The sequence below is a fragment of the Gadus macrocephalus genome, chromosome 1 (genome assembly GCF_031168955.1).
Source record: "Gadus macrocephalus chromosome 1, ASM3116895v1".
NCBI classification, from domain to species: domain Eukaryota; kingdom Metazoa; phylum Chordata; class Actinopteri; order Gadiformes; family Gadidae; genus Gadus; species Gadus macrocephalus.
The window spans coordinates 18,990,534-19,011,577 of record NC_082382.1 but is presented as its reverse complement, the minus strand read 5'-3'; the positions used below and the strand labels follow the sequence as shown (position 1 = coordinate 19,011,577).

The following is a 21,044-nucleotide window of genomic DNA, read 5'->3' as shown; positions in this document are numbered from 1 at the left end:
ATGTACCATTAAGTGACCCACCATGGAAGATGGGGGTCTGAAAACGATGATGTCCTCCCCCAAAAAGAGAGACCATTCTTGATGTTGTGGGTCTGGTTCTGCTGCTGTAGAGCGTCTCTACTACCAGGGCCTCCAGACCAGAGACTTGCTGCTGCCTGTGGGTCTGTGGGTGGAGGAGATGCTGGAGGACACGATGGAGGAGGAGGAGGAGGTGAAGTCTCTCTGGGCCAGGAGGAGAAGCTCCCCCTGATGTTCTTGGTGCCGGAGACCATGGAGAGACGAGGAAGGAGAAGGAGGAGGAGGAGGAGCGGCAGAGACGGAGGTCTCTCTACTGGGTCCCACAGAGGAGAGCAGGTCCAGGCCTCCGGGCGTGTGCATGAGCTGCCTCCTCAGGAAGCAGACGGTCATCTCCAGGACGTCAGCCTTCTCCAGCTTGGCGTTGGGCTCCTGCTGGTGGAGCTCCGTCTCCAGGAGGAGCTTGAGCTGGTCGATGCAGGTGTTGATGCGGTCCCGTCGCATCTTCTCCACCCTGGGCTTCCTCAACTGCTGAGAGGGAGACGAGATGGAGGTGAGCCGCTGTGCGTCGATACAATACAAGAAGATCGAGTCCTAGGTTTAGCAGGTGATTACACCCTGACGGAGTGCCTCTACTTACTCTGAGGTTGTCTTTCCCAGGGAAGCGGCCGGGGTGCACAGAGTTGGAGCCGAAGCGGGGAGCCATGGAGGTGTTGTCACGGGGCAGGTTCTCTGAGGTCTGAGTGCTGAGGACTGATGCTCGAGCCTCCTCTCTTTATAGGACGGGGCATCGGCATAACAACCTCTGCATGTGTCTCTGCTCCGGCTCCCGTTCCCACACTCCGAGGACACCAGAGGGACCACAAACACAGCAATCAAGAGGAGCAGATCCATATCTCTGTCCCTCTCTGTCACTCTCTTTCTCTTACCGTCTCTCACTCTCTCTCTATCTCTCTCTCTCTCTCTCTCTCTCTCTCTCTCTCGGTGTTCACAAGGTGAGCGGCACAGATAAAAACAGAAACCCCATCATGGTGATCATTCATCAGGTGGGGATCAAATGGAGGTGATGGACTGCATGTCTTATCAGATACAGTGCAGATACTGCGTCCTTATCTCCCTCAGCCCACTTGCACCAGAGCTCCAGAGCCTGAATGAGGGACAGGGCCCTGGGGGGTTGAGATGAGGGGCATCAGGTGGTGATGGCGGGGCTAAATCATTCCTGCGTGAATCCCATTAGGACGAGCCGGGGCCGTGGAAGCAGTGCCTAATGAAAGATGAACCCAGATAAGGAACCCTTTACATTTATGTACACCCTTTGGGTGATGGCGTCATAATAGAGTATTTATTGCAGAACATTTGCCTCAGGAAATATCACATTTCACGTATGTTGATTGCAATTTTCTTATTTTTCTTTATGTATTTATTTTCTCTTAAATGTATAATTATATTATTTTCCTGTCTGATGAGGAAAAGCTTTTTTTTTTTAAACAATTAATTAATTAATAAATAATGGTATACTAATCAGTGACAAATACAAGGCTTGTAGATAAGTCAGGTATGGAAAAGGTCACTATTTTTTTTACGATTATTTTATTAATTAAAAATGTCAGATTAATCAGTGACAAATACAAGGCTTGTAGATGAAACTCAGATACAAAGCTCATACAAACCCTGACCGCTTTCCCAGTGGCTGTGCCTCTATGGGCGATCGCCATGAGGCTCAGTCAACCATCTATTTCGCCAATAGCACGCTTGCATTGTTCACTAAGGGTTTTAGGCTGAGGGTGGCTGGAGAGACTGTGGGAAAGTCAAGCAAGGAGTAAACTCACACCGCGCCCAGTCAGCAGGGCTGACCTGTTGACCTCCACAACACAGTCCTATATATCCACCCCAACAACCAACCCACGAGAAGCACTCTGGGGTTGGTGTGTCTGTGGGTATGTGTTTTATGTGTTTAGAAACAAACAAACATTAAGATAAAATAATAATCCAATTCATACATTTATTAGATAGGGAAGGAGGTATTACAAGTCTCATTTCCTCTTATGTTCCTACAAAAGAAAATTACACATCGGAAAATGCTATAAACACATATACATCTATACATATATATATATATACATATATATCTATAGGACAGGGCAACCCCCAAACCTATTGTCTATAGTAATAATAACCACTAATCCACACCACCCCCACTGTGATTAACTATTTATTTCATGTTTGTGAGGTATAAATGTGTCTTTGGAAGAGGTCTCATCACCAAATTGTTTTAATTGGGCAGCATCATGACATCTGCCTTCGTACTTTTCCCTATTATAGATTATTTTCATCCAAAGCGACATACAGTGCATTCATAAACACATTAAGGAGAAGGTAGGGATTAGGCATATTGCTCAAGGATGCCTGCAGGTATACCTGTGGGTTCGAAACCCACAACCTATTGTCTATAGCTATAACCACTAAGCCACCCCCACTGTGATTAACTGTTTACTTCATGTTTGTGAGGCGCTTGTTAAAGTTCTGTTTGGGATCACTACCATAGCTGTAGATTGGGGGGTGTAGCACTTTTGAAACACACTCTAATCATTGCTTATTCATGGTGTACATCTGGATGCAGTTCTGGAAATGGGCCGAGGTGTTCATCTGTGGTCTGAATATGATGATGTACACCTTGGGCAGAAAGTAGCCGCCGAAGACGCCCAGCACGCTGGACAGTATGGCGAAGACGTTGACCGCCATGGTGAAGGCGTCCCGGCTGATGAGGTAGAGTGTGAAGTAGCAGATCCAGCTGATCATGTACACCACCAGGCTGAAGGCCACGCACTTGGCCTCGTTGTAGTTGGCCGGCAGGTCTTTGCCCATGTAGCTGAGGGTGAAGCACAGGCCGCTGAGCAGCGAGGCGCACGCCAGCTCCACCCAGGAGCCCGGCGAGAGCGTGTGGCTGCACTCCAGCACGATGCTGTCGGGGTAGAAGCGCAGGTCGGCCGAGGGCTCGGGCGGGTCCGCCGCCACGCGCAGTACCGAGACGCACAGCACGGCGGCCGACACCGCCAGGATGGTGTACTCGGGCCCGTGGTTCTTGGCCCAGCGGTCGTACAGCATGGGCAGCCGCGACGCGAACTTGAAGATGCAGACGACCTGGAAGGCGCGGACCGTGACGCAGGCCAGGCACACGGCGAAGCTGACCACGAACAGAGGCTGCTTGAGGAGGCAGCCCGGCCGGGTGGGGAGGCCGAAGTGGCACAGGGCGCTGGCCGCCGCCGCCGTCAGCGACGCCAGCATCACGATGCAGGTGCGGCCGCCCGCCGACTTGACCACCGGGGTGTCGAGGTGGAGCAGCAGGATGACGGCCGAGCCCGTGGTCAGCAGCAGAGTGGCGGCCAGCAGGAGGAGCAGGGCGACGGAGAGGGGGGTGTCCCAGGCCAGGAACAGCAGGGTCCTTTGCAGACACTTCTCGCTCTTCGGGGGCGCCCACTCCTTTTCAGGGCAGGGCTGGCAACTGGAGGCTCCTGGGGGGGAGGAAAGTGAAAGATGGAGTCAAAGTAAAGGGTTTGAGTTGCGGTGGTGTCTCACAATATTTTTCAGTTAAACATTCTAACCCATACTGCAAACTATGACTTTCTAAAAATAATAAACATCCAAAGGCCGTAATAGGGCGTTTAAAATTATGCATCGACAAGGGACCAATGAACCTCAATGACCGTTGATTTAGTGTATGACACGTTGTAATGGCGCCCTCTGCTGGTGAAAACCGGGCATGCATGCATTGTTATTAATGCACGTATAACCGCATGTAAAATTGTCTCAATCTGTCCATACTTCTTGTTGCAACATTAAATGACCCCGGCTCTTGTTCCAAATATAGTGCATATATAATTTCTACTCATTGCACTTCCTGTATGATACTTATTTTACCGGATTTGTTGAGGAATGTAGCAGCGGGACAGGCCAGGCAGTCGAAGCAGCACTTGTGTTGTCCAGTCTGCAGTCTTCGATGGCCGAAATCACAGTCCGGAGAGCACATGGAATTAGGAACCTGGAGGAAACCCTAAGGGAAACATCGGTTTCAGTGATTCTGTAGGGTGTTTTGCAGGGTTCTCAGCCTACGGTCACCCGATATGCAAAGAGAGTGTCCGACGCTGAGATCGGGTAAGACAAAAATGATAATTTAAGTGTCATTTAAAATGTTTAAAAGGCCTCTGTATAATCGAACAGAATGCCTTATTAATCATTCCCACGAACAAATTACGACTAAAATAGGTTCACTGGGACACGGATATTACCGGCAGATGTTAATAGAGTTAAACAATACGTGTGAGAGAAGATGCATGGCATGCATGAGGGTCAATGTCCAACCTATAAACGGGACCATACATTAAAAAAAAGTGCGGGGAACTACTGAATTAGACTGAATTCATATTATAGATTTTCTTTTTATGTAACAACATCACATAACACCTGTCCATCCGGCCCTGCTGACGTGGCGTCCGCAGGAAGGGACCACTCGATCAGAGAGGTGTTCACTGTCAGCGAGCTAGGATAAGGGGTGTAGGAGCCCACTTCTTTGACAATCCACTGACTTCCTCTCCACAGCCAGGCCACAATGTCATATCCTGTGGGCGGGTCTCCGTTCTCATCAAAGTACATGGATGAGTTGCCCACGCTGAACGTGACCTTCTTAAGCAGTGGCAGGAGCTGATTGGGAACAGAAAAAGGTTAATGTACAAAATGATTGATAAACAGGCTGATGCATCCTAGCCTAACCCTCGCTGTCACATGTGGGAGTTTCCAACCAGATGTATGATAGATAACTACACTGCCGTACCAGCCTACTCAGTGGACACTTACCACTGGTACAATGGGCTGTTCTGTCAACATACATCTTAGGTGGACTCTCCCAAGTGTGATGTCCCCACACATTTTTTTTAAAAGGGCTTGCGATGGATGGCCTCTTCTTGTAAACCAGGGGCCGGTTATCCATTCATCATTCGTTGGGTATTCCGTAATAGGTTTCCCTTGTACTAGCCAACCATGCGCTGTTCATCTCACGTGCTCCAGCTCACCTGCCAGGGGTTAATGGTCCTCGCTTGGCACCCTCCGACGTCGCACCCTAGCTTTTTGTGAAGCGCATGAGCCACCGCATACACCGCCCTGTACACGTTGAAGGAGGACGCAAAGTCGTAGGAGTCCATCGGGTGATCACTGGCCGCCAGGACGTACCCGTCGGAGGTCTGAAGGCACTCGCCCAGAGGGCCGAGCGGAAGCCTGGAGAATTCACTGCGGTCGATATGCCTCGACATCTCCTGCATTTTCCTCTCGAAACCCCCAAAGCCAGGAATAATCTGGAACTTGACCGACATTCCCAGGAAGGTGCCGAGGGTCCTGATACCAGGGATGTCCGCGATGAGGGCGGAGGCGATCCAGTCCTCACTGCCCAGCCAGATTTTCCCCGTCACGTTGCGCTCCACCACCAACGGGAAGAAGCCCTGGAGTCGGGACTTGCTGGAGAACAGGACGATGGTTTTGACGTTGGTCCTCAGGATGGCATCCACCATGTTCCTCAGCATCTGGGTGTTGGCAGCCGTGCGTCGGGGTAGCACGGATTGGTAGGCGATGCAGATGTCGTGGTAGGCGGACTGTTGGGACAGGCTCTGCATTCCCTGCAGCCCGTAGGCGTTGTCGCTGCCCAGGAGGGCGATCCAGGTCCACCTGTAGCGCTTCAGGACCTGTATCATAGCAGATACCTGGATCGTGTCGCTGGGAATGGTGCGGAAGAACGACGGGTAGACCGCCTTGTTGCTCAGCATTTCGTTGGATGCTTCGTAGGAGATCTGAAAGATTGTGCCCGGTGATACACGTCATGGGACAGTCATCTTGGTAGATTGAAATGTATACGAAACAAAGCATATAAAAGAAACCCATCCAGTGGTAAAGACCACATCTAAGTATGAGTTGTAGTGTTTGGAGCAACCCGTTGGATTGGCCTGATAGCAAGAACTATGGTCACAGTGTACATGAGAACTGTGCATCTATGCAAGACATGAGACGGTTGCAACATTTTAGTTATTGTCTTATTAACATAAATAAATGATTCATCTTTTCGTTATCTATATATTTTTCTAACTATTAAAGAAATGTTAATGCCCTTCGTTCATTACTATAAAACCACAAGGTCAAAATTGTATCCACTCTCACTACCGTTACAATTCTGAGTGCTGACTAGAGTCCTATAGTAACAACAGGATACCTGAGGCACAAGGTGCTGACTAGAGTCCTATAGTAACCACAGGATACCTGAGGCACAAGGCGCTGACTAGAGTCCTATAGTAACAACAGGATACCTGAGGCACAAGGTGCTGACTAAAGTCCCGGTAACAACAGGAAACCTGAGGCACAAGGTGCTGACTAAAGTCCCGGTAACAACAGGATACCTGAGGCACAAGGTGCTGACTAGAGTCCTATAGTAACCACAGGATACCTGAGGCACAAGGCGCTGACTAGAGTCCTATAGTAACAACAGGATACCTGAGGCACAAGGTGCTGACTTAAGTCCCGGTAACAACAGGATACCTGAGGCACAAGGTGCTGACTTAAGTCCCGGTAACAACAGGATACCTGAGGCACAAGGTGCTGACTAAAGTCCCAGTAACAACAGGATACCTGAGGCACAAGGTGCTGACTAAAGTCCCGGTAACAACAGGATACCTGAGGCACAAGGTGCTGACTAAAGTCCCGGTAACTACAGGATACCTGAGGCACAAGGTGCTGACTAAAGTCCCGGTAACAACAGGATACCTGAGGCACAAGGTGCTGACTAAAGTCCCGGTAACAACAGGATACCTGAGGCACAAGGTGCTGACTAAAGTCCCGGTAACAACAGGATACCTGAGGCACAAGGTGCTGACTAAAGTCCCGGTAACAACAGGATACCTGAGGCACAAGGTGCTGACTAAAGTCCCGGTAACAACAGGATACCTGAGGCACAAGATAGGCCCCCAAAAGCACGGCAGTGGGCATGGTCCTGCTGCTGCTGTCCGGCCCGATGACGACCATGGGGCTGTCGTCGGGCGGACTGGAGCCTGGTCGCGGCCGCAATATCTCCTCCTGGTCCTGCATCACGTCCACGCTGGCCAAGACGCCAGCCTGGATGGCGCAGGTGTCGTAGAGGTGGTAGCCGAGCCGTACCCCTGGGAGAAGGCTGGGGTACGGCCCTGTTCGGTTGTTAATCTCCTCCACAGCGAACCTCAGGGCTTGGGCGAGGTGGTAGCCATGCTTGTTTTCTGTTCCTCTGGATATAAAAAACATGTTTGGAAAGCAATTTAAGTCAATTGATTTGCCCTAAATACACATACACATATTGCTGTAAAGGCTGAATGAGTCAATATAAATATTAATAAAAAAGCAAATCAATGTTGTTGTTTACAGTTTGCAGTCTTCCAAGATGGGCCTTTCCCTTTTGGTCCGGATATTGTCGTGGAGCGGAAAGAAGCCAGCGAGGTAGTAGTCCCCCTGAAGTTTCAGCATATTTCTCTGGAACTCGGCTCCAGATCCCACCGCAGTCAAGAGGAGCAGGAGCCAGCCCCAAAGCGTACCCACATCCATAGACATACTGCCTCAGGTCTGCAGATGACCAATATAGGTAGCGATTGTTAGGTTATATCTCTGTACCTCCTGGTATTATAGGATGGCGGATGCAAGGATGATGACTGAGAGAAGGATGAGATTGAGATGAGGTAATGGGGCGTGACGAGATACGTCCTTGTTGGTATTTTGCATCTTTGCACGGTTGTTGATTTAAGGTGCAGCTATTTGCATGAGGACATTTGTATAATTTATTTTCCAACCATAAAGTATTAGCTCAGAGTGTAATGAGATCAGATGTTCTGTGAAAGTCGAAGAGCGTTGTCTACATATCAATATCTTGATAAGAGACACAATGTTCAACAAAGTCAGACTTTGGAGTTTGGTGATTTATTGTCTATTTAAGGTGATCTGGTTTATAATATGTACCTATCTACCTACTTTAAATGTTACTTTGCAACATAAGGTTTGTCATTTGTGAACCAAAATTGTTGTTATACTTTGAAAAGATTTCACTCTCAAATGTGTAGTTACTTTATATTATGTCATTTCAAAAGTGGATTCCAGAATCCACTTTTTTTTTTTTCCATGTATGCCAATACAGCCCTATATAACACAAACCTGTTGAACTTGCATACGATATCCGAAACATGACCTTGTTTATTACTACTGGTGCCCTAGCATTTTTTTCTTTTAAGATGTGGCCGTTTGTCTATAGCTGACAATGAAACTTTCCATGACAACTTAACAGACTGCTGCATCAGAGCTCCATTCCAGAAAGTGCTGAGCAGAGAGAATCCAAGGTAATGCTATTATAAATTCATCCATGAACATCCAGGTGTCTGGTTTGTTCAGATTTCAGAGTTCACCTCGGCTCAGCATAGCTTCCCCCCTAACCCCTCTTAGGCACTTATTTTATGTTGTACTTCCTGGAACTTAATGTACGCACTTATTGCATGTTGTACATCCTTGCACCTAAAAATAGTACTTAGCATTGTATAGCATCTTATTCTAGCTATCTTTATTGTGCCTAACAATTGTCAGTTCCTGCCCCTTAGTTACATGAACATCCTTAATTTTTACGACAGTGAAATATTGTTTCTCTGTCTTCGGACAAATGTACTCGTTGTGAGTAGCTTTGGATAAAAGCGTCTGCTAAATGCCCTAAATGTAAATCGTTCAATTTGCCTTTTGGTGGAGATTTGAGGCTCATATTGACCATGGTTGCGTAAACACACCTGTTTCTCCGGCAGGCGACTTGCTTGGGCTCCACTCAGGACTAAGCTGGTTTTAGTTGTGTTGACAGCATAATACCACTTTGCAAACCACGGTGTTACGGAGGCAAATCGCCATGTAAAATGTTCCTTGCGGATGAATCTTGTGCTTCAGCCCAGAATAATGTTGTCAGTGGAAATGTTGCATTTATTAAGGATGACATTTGGTTGAATAAGAGGTTAATTGAGGCAAGTGTAAGAATACAGTGGTTGATTAAGGGAAACTTCACAAACATAAGATAGAACATGTACAAAAAGCCATATTGGTATTTATAGGAATCAACACACGCATATACGCGCACACACACACACGCACACACATTTTTATTACACATTATTTTACACATTGTAACAATAGTATAGTTACGTCATGAGTGCTAAGAGTTTGTCGATACAAAGTCTTCTTAATGAAGAACCGAATGACACTTAAAAAGCATTAGAAAAACACCTATATAGGATTTGGAAAACCACTTTTGAAATTACATAACATGTTTACAAATGTTACATTTGAGAGTAAACGCATACAAATAATTACAGTAGCCTTAGGCCTAGAAGCACTGGCGTTTTGGTATTTTTATTAGGGTGCCAACTACAAAGTGCGAAGGCAACCTATTGTAATTGTTAGTGTTTTTATTATTATTAGGGTGCCAAGCACAAAGTGCGAAGGCAACCTATTGTAATTGTTAGTTTAATTATTATTATTATTCCGCCACGTTTGACTTACACAGCCTAAACCGCTCGCACGCTTTTTATGAAACTTACTACAGTTGTAGAGGCCGACTCCAGATTAGCAGAGAGCAAATATTACACTGATTGGCCCAAAGGTGGCGCTACAGCAACAGTCCAAATATGAAAAATTTGAAGAAACATATCTCATAAACGCTTTGACGTAAGAGTCATGAAACTTTGGTCACACAGGCATATCCTCATGCTGAACAAATGCCTCAAGAACCTATGACTTTATTTGGATGGATTTACGACTAACTTGAACTATGTTAAAAACACTAAATGTTTTTTTTTCCTAGGTTTTTTCACTTGGAACAAAATCCTTTAGCATGTATCATCTATGGACCAATGTCTTCAATCTGACATAAAGCGAAGTCTGTTCAATAAAGATTAAAGCACCAAGGGAGCCATTGACTTCTAAAAAGGGTGTGGTTTAAAACAAAAAAAGACTTAAATGCTTATCTCAGCATCAAAATGGACTCCTATGATCTTGAGTCCAATAGAAAAGTTATTGAGAATCAAATTCTGAACAAGGTACAGTCAACATATTTCCAATTAGGGCGTGGCATCGAAATGATGTGGCCTGTGACTAAAATCACCACAGTTCATAGACGGAATATTTGAGTTGAGAGGGACCAACATATTTGGCTGTTGGAGACTAAAGGTCCAATTGCTTCAGTAAAAACAAGTTGATTGACAAAATGACATGACCGCCAGAGGCTCAATATCGTCCAAAATTAACTTCCAAACAACCAGTCAAAAATGGTCTTAATTGTCTGCGTCAGGGTCTTAATGGTCTGACAGGGTGTTATTGGTTTGCGTCAGGGTCTTAATGGTCTGTTAGGGTCTTAATGGTCTGACAGGGTCTTATTGGTCGGCTTTAGGCTTGGCACCAGTAAAATGCTGCTTGCAACTTTAATTATTATTTTGTCTTTATTTCGAACCAAAAATATTAAATAAAAGAAGCAAGTATGACACATCATACAATACTAGGCCTACGGTCCCTTGGTAAAGAAACAGATCTTTGCATACGGGCTGAATGCAGACGTGTGATTTGGCCATTAGCAAGCAAGCATTAACCTTAAACTAACCATGCAGTGACAACAGCATGACTGATAATATTACATCATAGTGATGTCTTCTTGGGGCTGTGTTGCAGACCGTTTCTTTGGTTTGGCTTCCCTTTTGCAGCACCTTTCCATTCCCACAGCTGCTGGGGTTGGGCAAGCAGGAACAAACTGTCAGTATTGACAATGTGGCTACCTTTTCATGGATTCTTTTTTTGTGAGAAGTGATCTTTGTCTCATTAATAGGCCTGATGTTATAATGCAGCAATGTTATAGTAAATATAGCAAAGTAAATAAAATACCTTGATGCAATAACCTGCCACTAAATAGGCCAATGAGATAACCCACCTTTTCCCTTCTGTACATTTAAGACCAGGTGTAGAATAATACCCAGTCTTGCAGTCCTCACAGACCGTGTCAGTGCCCCTGGTTCCTACAAAAACACGTTGGAAATACAACACGCAAGCATTCACAATCAAATCCAATACTAAGTGATGTAATTATTAAAACCAGAGTATTTCCCTTACCAGGTAATTTAGTCATCTGGCTAGCATTACACTGGGTGTGTTTCTGAGCCAGAGTGCAGCCTGATTTCTGGTTGGGCTCCTGGCAGTAGAAGCCATCCAATACGGTGCAGGCTGAGTCCTGTTCTCTGGTGCACTCCCGTTCTGCTACCAGACCTTGTTCTGACAGATCAAACAAGTCAACATTTCAATGCAGTTACATTCTTGTTTATTTTTTTTTTAATTCCTAAATCATAGGCATTTAGTTTGGCCGCAAATGTGGGGTATATCAAATACCATTTTAGGAACTTCACATAATCAACATGCATTTTTGTGGGGTATATAAAACCCATTTTTATAGCGACAGCATGGCACTGAAGGTAAGATTTGAGAGTTTTGAAGAGCAGAAAAGAAAAGTGAACGAGATCTAAATAGTCTTGTACTGCGGAAGGCACATGGTGCCTGCCTTTAACTCACCAATAGCTGACCAATGGATATGGTTGAATTTCTAACTCAAATAACAGCTCTTAAATCTTACTGTAGCAAAGCGCATTCCACACTCCACCTAGGTGACTTTTACCTTGCTCCTCCTTTTACTGACCCCCAACGCCAATTTGGCGCTGGCGGAAAATCACCGGCCGAAGCCTACTTGGGCTTGTGGAGGCTTAAAAGCCGGGCTGCAGTGGTAGCACCTAGAACAGCCCTCGGTAGGCGACGCTCTCTCAGGGCGACAGGGCCTTTCCCCATCCTGCTGCAGGCTGCCCAGGCCATCTTACAGGCGGAAGATGGCCTGGGCAGCCTGCAGCAGGCTGACTCCAGGGGTAGCAAGCAGATGGTTGCCGGTGCCGGTTGCTGTGCTGCCTACCTCCTGCTCCATGGCGCTGTTGGGGAATGGGCTGGTGCAGGGAGGTGACAGACGTTGCGCTTCTTGTGACCCAGTGCGGCCTTCCAACAGCTTTATGTGTCCTTAGTGGTTGGGAGAGGCCCCACATTGGGCGCCAGTGTAACAATTTGGATTGGTACATGCCACCTAAGTAGCTGCCGCAGTCCACCTAAGTGACATTTACTGGGCTACCCCAGACAAGGCCACAGGATGGCGATGCTGGAAAACCGGTTTATTTTAGAAGTTTATTTAGAGTTTACAAGGTAGTGTTGAATGCACCATGGAATGCATGTAAAGTGCTTTACCGTACAAAGCTATGAAGAAGCGCAATGGCTGATGAAGACAAATGAAACACTAGATATATAGTAATCATAATTTACAAGATAATTCCACACTCTGGAACTCCTTAGCGCCGTCAGTGAAACAGAATAAATCTAAATGTTTTTCATAAGAACCCAGCGTAAATCTCACTCTGACCTCCAGGGTGAGGTAGAATCTCAGGCCAGATGAGGCTGCTTAAGCCAGTCATCAACCACACAAACACTATACACTTACATACAGCATCTTTGATGTCACTTATCTTAAGATTGTATACCTGCTTTACAGGTTCGACAGCTGTAACACCGGCTCAGTCCACTGGCCGTGTCCATGTACGTGCCTCTCTCACACGGCGTGCAGCTCGTACTCGAGTCATGGGTGCAGTTTCGCTTCACAACACTTCCTGTAGAGCAGGAGAACACAATCAGCACCAGCCACTGGAGACCCGCACTTATATAATCTGTTTCTTATGTACTGTATTTTACAGCATCATTTTGGTTTTGTAGGTTTGAAAAAGTACCTGCACAAGTAGACCTACCCCTTGGTGGGAATTACATGTTCAAATTATACTCATTTTACAGAACTCAGACATTTGAGCGGTAAGAGGAATCAACCGTGTAATAAATATACAGTACTAATCTATTGTGCCATGCAGTTAATACTTCTTATCGATCATCGTTAAGCTAGTTGATAGGCGGTCCAAGGCAGTGGTTGGACAACTGTTCTTCTTTCTTAATATGTGGTCCATTCGTTTTAATTGGATCATCGTCTGAAATCCAGGCAATATTTCTATAGGCCATACATATTTACCTTTATCGCACATTGGACAACATATCCCACTGACATCATATTCCATAGGCCGGCAGCTTTCTCCTGCAGTGGTGGGTGCTGGAATATGAATGTATATTAGGGCCCGATGTTGGCCTAGCACAGATAGATTGGAATCGGCGTATGCGTTTGCCGATATGAAAACTTTAGAAATGGTGTTGATTTATTAAAGCATTTACCTCTATTGTATTTTGTTATATTAACACGTTAAAGCAATCCCTAATACAAATGTATTACTATATAGGCGGAGATACGAGTTGGTCAAACAGAGTTGATTCGATTTTTTTATGATTTGTTCCATCTTCTTATGGAGTAATACATCATGGTTATTGGGGATTACTTTAACATCCTTATTAAGGAAGACAAATGAAACACTATATGTAGTAAGAATAATTTACAAGATAATGCAACCCTCCCGCTGTCAGTGAAACTGAATTAAAAATAAAGATCTAAATAGTTTTCCTAAGAATACAGCGTAAATCCCACTCTGACCTCCAGAGTGAGGTAGAGTAATGCACAAAAGGTAGAATGCATGTTTGATGATATGCAATCAACTTTAAGTCGACCTGTGAAGATATCCCACACACATTTGTACTAGCACTTACAGAGTTGGCGTGACCTTAGACAACGGGCCAAATAGAAAATGAAACAACAATAATTCCCGTAATGCGCGCGGCTGAGCGGGTGCCTGTTACGTCGTTTGACTTTCAGAACTGGATCGGACCGAGGTGCGGTCGCTTTCACGTCTCCTGCTGGGTCTCGGTCCGAGTGTTTGGTCCGTACCAGAGTTCGATGGTTTGTATTCACAGTAGCCTACACCAGCCCAAAAGGTTCACACAATTTTTTTGGTTGCGTTCGCAACAAACATGGCATTTCTGAATGTGAATACGCCCTTTAACAATTATTCGCCAAAGACGAAGTGAATAGTGGAGAGTAGGCTACCCCCCCCCCCCCCCCCCCCGAGACCATTCCCCACTATTTACGGAGCCTGAGGTGAGTAATTGTTTTATGCTACACGTGAACGCTCCAAAAATAAACAAAACACTTTTTGTCGGGATCTATTTGTTGTTTTTTCTTAGAAAGGAGTCAGCTGAGGTGGTTCGGGCATCTGGTAAGATGCCCACTGGGCGCCCTTGGGAGGTATTTCAGGTAGGCTACGTCCAGTGGGGAGGAGACCTCGGGGAAGACCCAGGACTAGGTGAAGAGATTATATCTCAACACTGGCCTGGGAACGCCTCGGGATCCCCCCGTCAGAGCTGGTCAATGTGGCCCGGGAAAGGGAAGTCTGGGGCCCCCTGCTTGAGCTGCTCCCCCCGCGACCCGACCCCGAATAAGCGGACGAAGATGAGATGAGATGAGATAGCAGTTTATTTGTTTTCATCACGTGAGATCTCAATCATGGGATATTGCCCAAAACCCCGAGAATCCGAAACAATCAAATTGCGTCATCGTAAATTCACGTGTGTAGCATACTATAAGCAATATCACACGAGAGGGCGTTCAGTAGCCTACGGCCTACCTCGAGTCCATAATGCCATTGTTTACATTTCTGCCGTTCTCTTTTCACCTGCGAGCAGAACAAGGACTCGTAATAGTGACGTTCTGTTTCGTACACTTCTTACTTACCCAGAAAAGTGCACATCAGTGTCAGAACGGCGAATATTCGCATTATGTGTGTAGGGCCTTTTTAACAAGTGAGAACAGGTGCGTTCCAGGTATTCCGTAAATTACGGTGGCCGAGAAGGGTCACAACACTTGCAAACTACACAACACGTGCGCTGCAAATGCCTAAACGCATGCAAATTCAGAAAAACACTTGCAAACTCTTCTTCTTCTTTTTCTTCTTTCGTGTTTATTTGGCGGTTGGCAAACCAATATGGTGCATTACCGCCACCTACTTTTAGTTCGATGGAGGTTATACGTTATAAACTATGCAAAAGAACAAAAGTAAATAAACAAAATCATAAATAGAAACAATAGATTAAATTATAATCTGTCAAATAAACCTGTTGCTTTTAGATAAGTCATTACATGTTTCCATGATTGTGGTCTCAGTGTGGAAAAGGAGAGTAAACCCTCTAAGGTCAAGCTTGTTAGACCCAAAGCTTTAACATTTTTCAACAGCTCCCTTCTCTCCAAATTGTATGCTTCACATTGTATTAAAACATGCTCCACTGTTTCTCTTCCATTACATTTTGGGCAGACCCCTGTTTCATGTTTGCCTATGATGTTCATACTGTGGTTAAGACATGTGTGCCCTATGCGTAGTCTTCTGATAACCTCACATCTTCTGTTCCAGTAGCCCTGTCTCCTTGTTACCACCTGCCTCTGAATTCTATGCAGGAACCGACCCTTATTTTCCCTATCCCATTGCTCTTGCCACACCTTGTTGATTTCTGATTTAATTATTGTTTTAACTTCAGATTTACTTAATGGAACACCCAGCTGTATATCCTGTTTCAGTGCCTTTTTTGCCAACATGTCGACAACCTCATTGCCTTCTACTTCAGCCTGGGATGGGACCCATAAAAACCTGCAAACTCAGAAACACCTGCATTGACTTCACAACAGGATAAAATAGGGAAACGAACTGCAAGTAATGACAACGGATGTTTCCGGGGGGGACCATAATCAGTGACGGACCCATATCCGGTCAGCGGTTCTTTTCTTCTTCTTCTTCAGTTTCCGGCAGTTTGGACGCTGTCCAGCGTATTACTGCCCTCACAGTCTCCATCGGAGTATAACTTGCCCTCCGACTAAGGTTGAGCTGTTTCATCCTTCTTTTAAGAGTTTTCAGGCTCAATACCATCCCATGTTTTGTCTCCAAAAAATCGCAAATAACTTTGTAGGAGTGGCCCTTTCTGAAGTAGTCCCGGATAAGGTCTTCCTCTGAGGCCTCATCTAAAGTCATGGACACACAAAGACACACACACATGGAAAGGGAACACACAAACACAGACAGCAGGCTGATTAATTGAAATTACTAACATGATTTCATGGGGGTTGATAAATTGTGGCCTTGCTGACAGCTAAAACCATGGGACATTTTGATGCAGCACAGAGGAATGGAAGCACAGTAAGGGATGTTACCTGTAGGCCCACAGCCTTCGCTCGACGAGGTGGATGGAGTTGAGGTGGATACCGACCACCTCTACAAGAAAGGCCAAAGCAGACTGTATTTTTTAAGGAGGCTGCGATCTTTTAATATCTGTAGTAAACTTCTGTCAATGTTCTATCAGTCGGTGGTCGCCAGCATCCTTTTTTACGCTGTGGTGTGTTGGGGAGGCAGCACAACCAAGAGGGACTCCTCCAGGCTTGACAAGCTCATCAGGCGGGCCGGCTCTGTGGTCGGCTTCAAGCTGAATTGTCTGGTGACAGTGGCAGAGGAGAGAACCACAAAGAAGCTTCTGGCCATCCTGGATGACACCAGCCACCCTCTGCACACTGTCATCAGCAACCAAAGAAGCTCCTTCAGCGACAGGCTGCTCCTCCCCAGATGCCGCACCAACACACTAAAAAACTCCTCCTTGTCCATCGTGCCATCACGCTCCAAAACTCTGCACTTGGAAGGAGGAGGGGGGCAGCAGGGGGAGTACAGTGGATAAAGAGAAATAGAAATAGGATAGACTGATCGAGCTTGCATAATCTATTTATTTATTTATTGCTACACACTCCATTTATTAAACAAGAACACAAATAAGATATAATTGCTGCTAACACCTGCTGCTGCTGCTTCTTCTTAAAATGTGTTTATTTATATCATGTCTTGATGCATTCTAGTGTGTGTTTTTCTTGCTTGTGTTTGTGTCTTGTCTGTACTACCGCTGCTGGAATTTTGAATTTCCCTGAAGGAGCATTCCCAAGGGATCAATAAAGTCTATCTATCTATGGGGACAATGACTTAATATGTTGAAAACCCACAAAACCACTTCGTTAGCATAATAAAAGTGAAACATGTAGCTCTTGTAGCACAAATCGAATGACTGAAGACGTTCGTAATTGAAAAGATCGTTCCCCCGGAAACGTTTCCGTTGTCATTACTTGCAGTTCGTTTCCCTATTTGCTCGTTTTGTGAAGTCGATGCAGGTGTTTTCTGAGTTTGCAGGTGTTTTTCTCAATTTGCGTATTGATGTGTTTTGGCATTTGCAGCGCACGTGTTGTGTAATCGATGAAAGTGTTTTCTAAATTTGCAGGTGTTTTCTGTATATGCAGGTGTTGTGGCGTTAGAATAATGATGTCCACATTTCACAGCAATAAGTTAGCAGTAGATTAGGCCAATGAGTACAAAATTCTTTATTAATGGATCTATGCTTTTTATAATGTGATTTGCAACTTTCATGTCACAATACATATTTAGGTGAATTGTCTAATATTGACTGTTCTAAAACGTCAACATGAAACAACGGGCCTACCCATAATGCTCTGCGGAAAATTAAATGTACTCTAGTGATGGATTTCATGATTCTTTTCCTTGATTCAGTTCGCGTCGGTCATTTCGCCTAGAAGAATCATTCAGAATCGTTCAGTCACGTTTCCGGTAGCGGTGAATCGAATCATAGAATGCACGGTTCTCAGCTGAGTCAGTCAGACTCAGCTCCTCCCTCGTTCTCATTCTCAGACGATCTTGGAAGTCGGTCATCAATCAACACAACATTACAACTTCAACCAAACTCTCTCTCTAGGAGTCATTAATGGGAAATTAAGACCAGAAAAGTAGTATAATAGGGTCTCTTTAAGGACCAATAAAACACCAAATAAGATTTGAAAAGCTTTGGAAGTTTATTTACAACATTGCTTACATGGTTTGTAGTCAACATATAAGATAGATCGGGCGGTGAATTGCATTGCGTATTCGACATCCCGACGGAGAGCTGCTGAGGGGTCTCCGTAGTTACGGAGTCGGATTACAGAGTCGGAGTAGTATACTTGGGCTAAACGGTCCGTGTGGAACTCCTACTTCAAGTTTTAAATTCTGCATCGCAAAACAAGCCTTTACATTCGCCATATTAACGCTATGTACGCCACATTTACGTATCGCGGTATACCTCTGTAACCGCACCGAAGTGCCTGTACTGTGACGGTTCGGTACAAATACGTGTACCGTTACACCCCTAGCGAACACAGAGCTTGCGTGTTGTTGACGGATGTCACAAGCTCTGTGTTCGCCAATCTACCCATCCTTTTTAATAAACAATCTGTACACTTACAAAGTAATCAAGCCTTGTTTTACATGTTAAGACCCTTATTATACCACCAAAGAAGTGTCGGGCTACTTCTAGCCTTGGAAGTGGTTTAAAATAGCGATTTAGTTTTTACCATGAGACATGCCCCTATCGTTCCAAGTTTATAGCGTTTTGGTAGAATCGGCTAAAAACAGCCAACTTAAGAATACGTCTATATGCACTTTTTTGCTCCCAAACGAGCATTCCAACTCGTTATCATACCAAACATATCCCAGATCCATTTTACACCTGATTTCTCATTTAACTAACCAGGCAACAACGGCAGCAGCACTGATAATATTACAACATAGTGATGTCTTCTTGGGGCTGTGTTGCAGACCGCGTCTTTGGTTTGGCTTCCCTTTTGCAGCACCTTTCCATTCCCGCAGCTACAGACAGACAGACAGACAGACAGACAGACAGACAGACAGACAGACAGACAGACAGACAGACAGACAGACAGACAGACAGACACCTTAAATCCATAGATCCATATTCTTTCATTTAATTTCTCTTTCCATGGCCTACTGTTGCTTAGCCAGTATTGTGGCTACCTTTTCATGTAGTCTTTTCTTTTGGAGACCTTTGTCCCTTTTAATAGGCCTGGTGTTATAATGCAGTAACGTTATAGTAAATAAAGTGCCTTGAATTCATACAATAAATAAATGACCCAATGAGAGAACTCACCTTTTCCATTCTGTACATTTATTACCATCTGTAGAATAATACCCAGTCTTGCAGTCCTCACAGACCGTGTCAGTGCCCCTGGTTCCTACAAAAACATGTGGAAATACAACACACAAGCATTTACAATCAAATCCAATACTTTGTGATGTAATTATTACTACCAGTAGTAGTAATAGTACTATAGTAGTAACTACCAGAGTATTTCCCTACCAGGTAATTTAGTCATCTGGACACCATTACACTGGGTGTGTTTCTGAGCCAGAGTGCAGCCTGATTCCTGGTTGGGCTCCTGGCAGTAGAAGCCATCCAATACGGTGCAGGCTGAGTCCTGTTCTCTGGTGCACTCCCGTTCTGCTACCAGACCTTGTTCTGACAGATCAAACAAGTCAACATTTCAATGCAGTTACATACTTGTTTATTGTTACTTTTTTTTTTTCATTCCCAAATTATAGGAATTTAGTTTTGCCGCAAATGTGGGGTATATCAAATACCATTTTTGAAACTTCACATAATCAACATGCATTTTTGTGGGTTAGATAAAAGTCATTTTTATAGCGACAGCATGGCACTGTAGGTAAGATTTGAGAGTTGTGAAGAGCAGAAAAGAGAAGTGAACCAGATTTTGTGACAACAATTTCAAATCTAAATGGTCTTGTACTGCGGAAGGCACACAGTGCATTTAACTCACCAATAGCTGACCAATGGATATGGTTGAAAAAAGGCGTATGGCGTATGGATATGGCATAAAAGCAGTGCAGTGGTATCACCTCGTAGGACTTGGAAAAGCCCTCGGTAGGCCACGCTCTCCCAGGGCGACATCCCAGGGCCTTTCCCCATCTTCCGCCTGGAGGATGGCCTGGGCAGCCTGCAGCAGGCTGACTCCAGGGGTAGCAAGCAGATGCTACCCCTGCAGGGAGGTGACAGACGTTGCGCTTCTTGTGACCCAGTGCGGCCTTCCAACAGCTTTATGTGTGCTTAGTGGTTGGGAGAGGCCCCCCCCATATCTTAAGTTTGTATTTTTCTACATTTTATTTATCAGAACTGCGACTCTAACTTGCCTTACAGTCCTGGAGCTCTCTATCTAAATAATATCATATTATACATAGATATCTATATCATATGATATATATTATCACGGCCAAAAGCTGTGTGAGCCTCCAGAGTCTGGAGGCTCGTCTGGAGTCCAGACGATATTATGAATCTCAAACGGCCGCTTCGGGTTCTCCGACGTCTCTGGTTCTTCCACGTCCACATCAATCTGAAGTAGACTGAACCACGACATGGAGGAGAAAGGGTTTGTTTTCTGCGATTGTTGACCACGGTTGTCTCCCGCCGGAGCCTCGCTGCAGAGGGACCGCCGCCTCGGCAGCGGTCAGTGCTTAGGCACCACCGCCACCTGCAGCGCCGAGGCGGTGGTCCCTCGGCAGCGGGAAGCGGTGCCCAAGCGGGAGACATTCACGGGCAACAATCCCTTTCTCCTCCATGTCGTGGTTCATGTACTTCAGGGAGCCAAAGCCAAAGCTCCTTTCCCACCAATTCCTTCTCAACCGTGGCAGAGATAACCCCCACTACGAGTCTCGTTGTGGAAATACCAGAGACGAGTCTGACGTGTTATGCGCCATAACACCAACAGCAGAATGCTTATCCAAATAACAAGGAAGTGTACAACACTTGCGTTACAGTCCTGGAGCTCTTTATCTAAATAATATCATATAATACATAGATATCTATATCATAATAACTATTATCATGGCCAAAAGCTATGTGGGCCTCCAGACGATACTATGAATCACAAACGACTTCGTCGGGTTCTCCGACGTCTCTAGTTCTTCCACTTCCACGTCAATCTGAAGTAGACTGAACTGCGCGCTGCCTGCTGCCGGCTGCCCGCTGCCGAGTGGTGGTGCTTCGCGGCGGTGGTGCCTCGCGGCAACCGG

At 45.4% G+C, this 21,044-nt stretch overlaps 4 protein-coding genes and 1 long non-coding RNA gene across 10 annotated transcripts; 1 reads left to right on the top strand and 4 right to left on the bottom strand.

Annotated features, from left to right (window-relative positions):
• Nucleotides 1-93: 93 nt before the first annotated feature.
• On the bottom strand, nt 94-922 carry LOC132457004 (transcription factor HES-2-like). Of its 2 annotated transcripts, none has more exons than XM_060051102.1 (2): nt 656-922; nt 94-546 (listed from the first exon to the last, which is right to left on the bottom strand). In XM_060051102.1, the coding sequence occupies exons 1-2, from the start codon at nt 719-721 to the stop codon at nt 121-123; spliced, it is 492 nt and encodes a 163-aa protein (XP_059907085.1). In that variant the 5' UTR covers nt 722-922; the 3' UTR covers nt 94-120. The 2 variants fall into 2 exon arrangements, with proteins under 2 accessions (XP_059907085.1, XP_059907086.1); XM_060051103.1 differs by having other exon boundaries at nt 94-543; nt 656-919.
• Nucleotides 923-2,269: 1,347 nt separating this feature from the next.
• LOC132456900 (taste receptor type 1 member 1) lies at nt 2,270-7,573 on the bottom strand. The gene is made up of 6 exons (XM_060051094.1): nt 7,442-7,573; nt 6,994-7,306; nt 5,082-5,849; nt 4,477-4,713; nt 3,934-4,054; nt 2,270-3,527 (listed from the first exon to the last, which is right to left on the bottom strand). Exons 1-6 carry the CDS (start codon nt 7,540-7,542, stop codon nt 2,602-2,604), a joined length of 2,466 nt encoding a protein of 821 aa, XP_059907077.1. The 5' UTR covers nt 7,543-7,573; the 3' UTR covers nt 2,270-2,601.
• LOC132456962 (uncharacterized) lies at nt 4,025-7,569 on the top strand. Of its 2 annotated transcripts, XR_009525568.1 has the most exons (3): nt 4,025-4,167; nt 4,612-4,733; nt 7,444-7,569. It is a non-coding gene; the product is annotated as an uncharacterized LOC132456962 (long non-coding RNA). The 2 variants fall into 2 exon arrangements; XR_009525567.1 differs by lacking the exon at nt 7,444-7,569 and having other exon boundaries at nt 4,612-5,550.
• A 1,549-nt stretch (nt 7,574-9,122) lies between the features above and the next one.
• LOC132456916 (tumor necrosis factor receptor superfamily member 14-like) lies at nt 9,123-15,040 on the bottom strand. 4 transcript variants are annotated; one of them, XM_060051095.1, is made up of 6 exons: nt 14,825-15,036; nt 13,181-13,258; nt 12,648-12,773; nt 11,194-11,352; nt 11,015-11,099; nt 9,123-10,812 (listed from the first exon to the last, which is right to left on the bottom strand). In XM_060051095.1, exons 1-6 carry the CDS (start codon nt 14,865-14,867, stop codon nt 10,686-10,688), a joined length of 618 nt encoding a protein of 205 aa, XP_059907078.1. In that variant the 5' UTR covers nt 14,868-15,036; the 3' UTR covers nt 9,123-10,685. The 4 variants fall into 4 exon arrangements, with proteins under 4 accessions (XP_059907078.1, XP_059907079.1, XP_059907080.1 ...); XM_060051096.1 differs by having other exon boundaries at nt 9,123-10,809; XM_060051097.1 differs by lacking the exon at nt 13,181-13,258 and having other exon boundaries at nt 14,825-15,040.
• A 2,913-nt stretch (nt 15,041-17,953) lies between these two features.
• On the bottom strand, nt 17,954-20,002 carry LOC132456884 (tumor necrosis factor receptor superfamily member 1B-like). The gene is made up of 4 exons (XM_060051092.1): nt 19,875-20,002; nt 19,318-19,476; nt 19,108-19,192; nt 17,954-18,809 (listed from the first exon to the last, which is right to left on the bottom strand). Exons 1-4 carry the CDS (start codon nt 19,942-19,944, stop codon nt 18,686-18,688), a joined length of 438 nt encoding a protein of 145 aa, XP_059907075.1. The 5' UTR covers nt 19,945-20,002; the 3' UTR covers nt 17,954-18,685.
• Nucleotides 20,003-21,044: the final 1,042 nt, after the last annotated feature.

Bases quoted from the DNA above. Each gene is read 5' to 3' on its own strand.
- LOC132457004 (XM_060051102.1), bottom strand. From the start codon at position 721: ATGGCTCCCCGCTTCGGCTCCAACTCTGTGCACCCCGGCCGCTTCCCT. The intron at 547-655 runs GTAAGTAGAGGC...TCTCCCTCTCAG, and splicing joins CTGGGAAAGACAACCTCAGA to CAGTTGAGGAAGCCCAGGGT.
- LOC132456900 (XM_060051094.1), bottom strand. From the start codon at position 7,542: ATGCTGAAACTTCAGGGGGACTACTACCTCGCTGGCTTCTTTCCGCTC. The intron at 7,307-7,441 runs GTAAACAACAAC...TTTTATATCCAG, and splicing joins ATCTTGGAAGACTGCAAACT to AGGAACAGAAAACAAGCATG. The intron at 4,714-5,081 runs GTGAGCTGGAGC...GTTCCCAATCAG, and splicing joins GGACCATTAACCCCTGGCAG to CTCCTGCCACTGCTTAAGAA.
- LOC132456916 (XM_060051095.1), bottom strand. From the start codon at position 14,867: ATGCGAATATTCGCCGTTCTGACACTGATGTGCACTTTTCTGG. The intron at 13,259-14,824 runs GTAAGTAAGAAG...TTCATATTCCAG, and splicing joins ACTGATGTGCACTTTTCTGG to CACCCACCACTGCAGGAGAA. The intron at 10,813-11,014 runs GTGGGTTATCTC...GCCCAACCCCAG, and splicing joins AAATGTACAGAAGGGAAAAG to CAGCTGTGGGAATGGAAAGG.
- LOC132456884 (XM_060051092.1), bottom strand. From the start codon at position 19,944: ATGGGGAAAGGCCCTGGGATGTCGCCCTGGGAGAGCGTGGCCTACCGA. The intron at 19,193-19,317 runs GTAGGGAAATAC...ATGTTTTTGTAG, and splicing joins CCAGATGACTAAATTACCTG to GAACCAGGGGCACTGACACG. The intron at 18,810-19,107 runs GTGAGTTCTCTC...GTCTGTCTGTAG, and splicing joins AAATGTACAGAATGGAAAAG to CTGCGGGAATGGAAAGGTGC.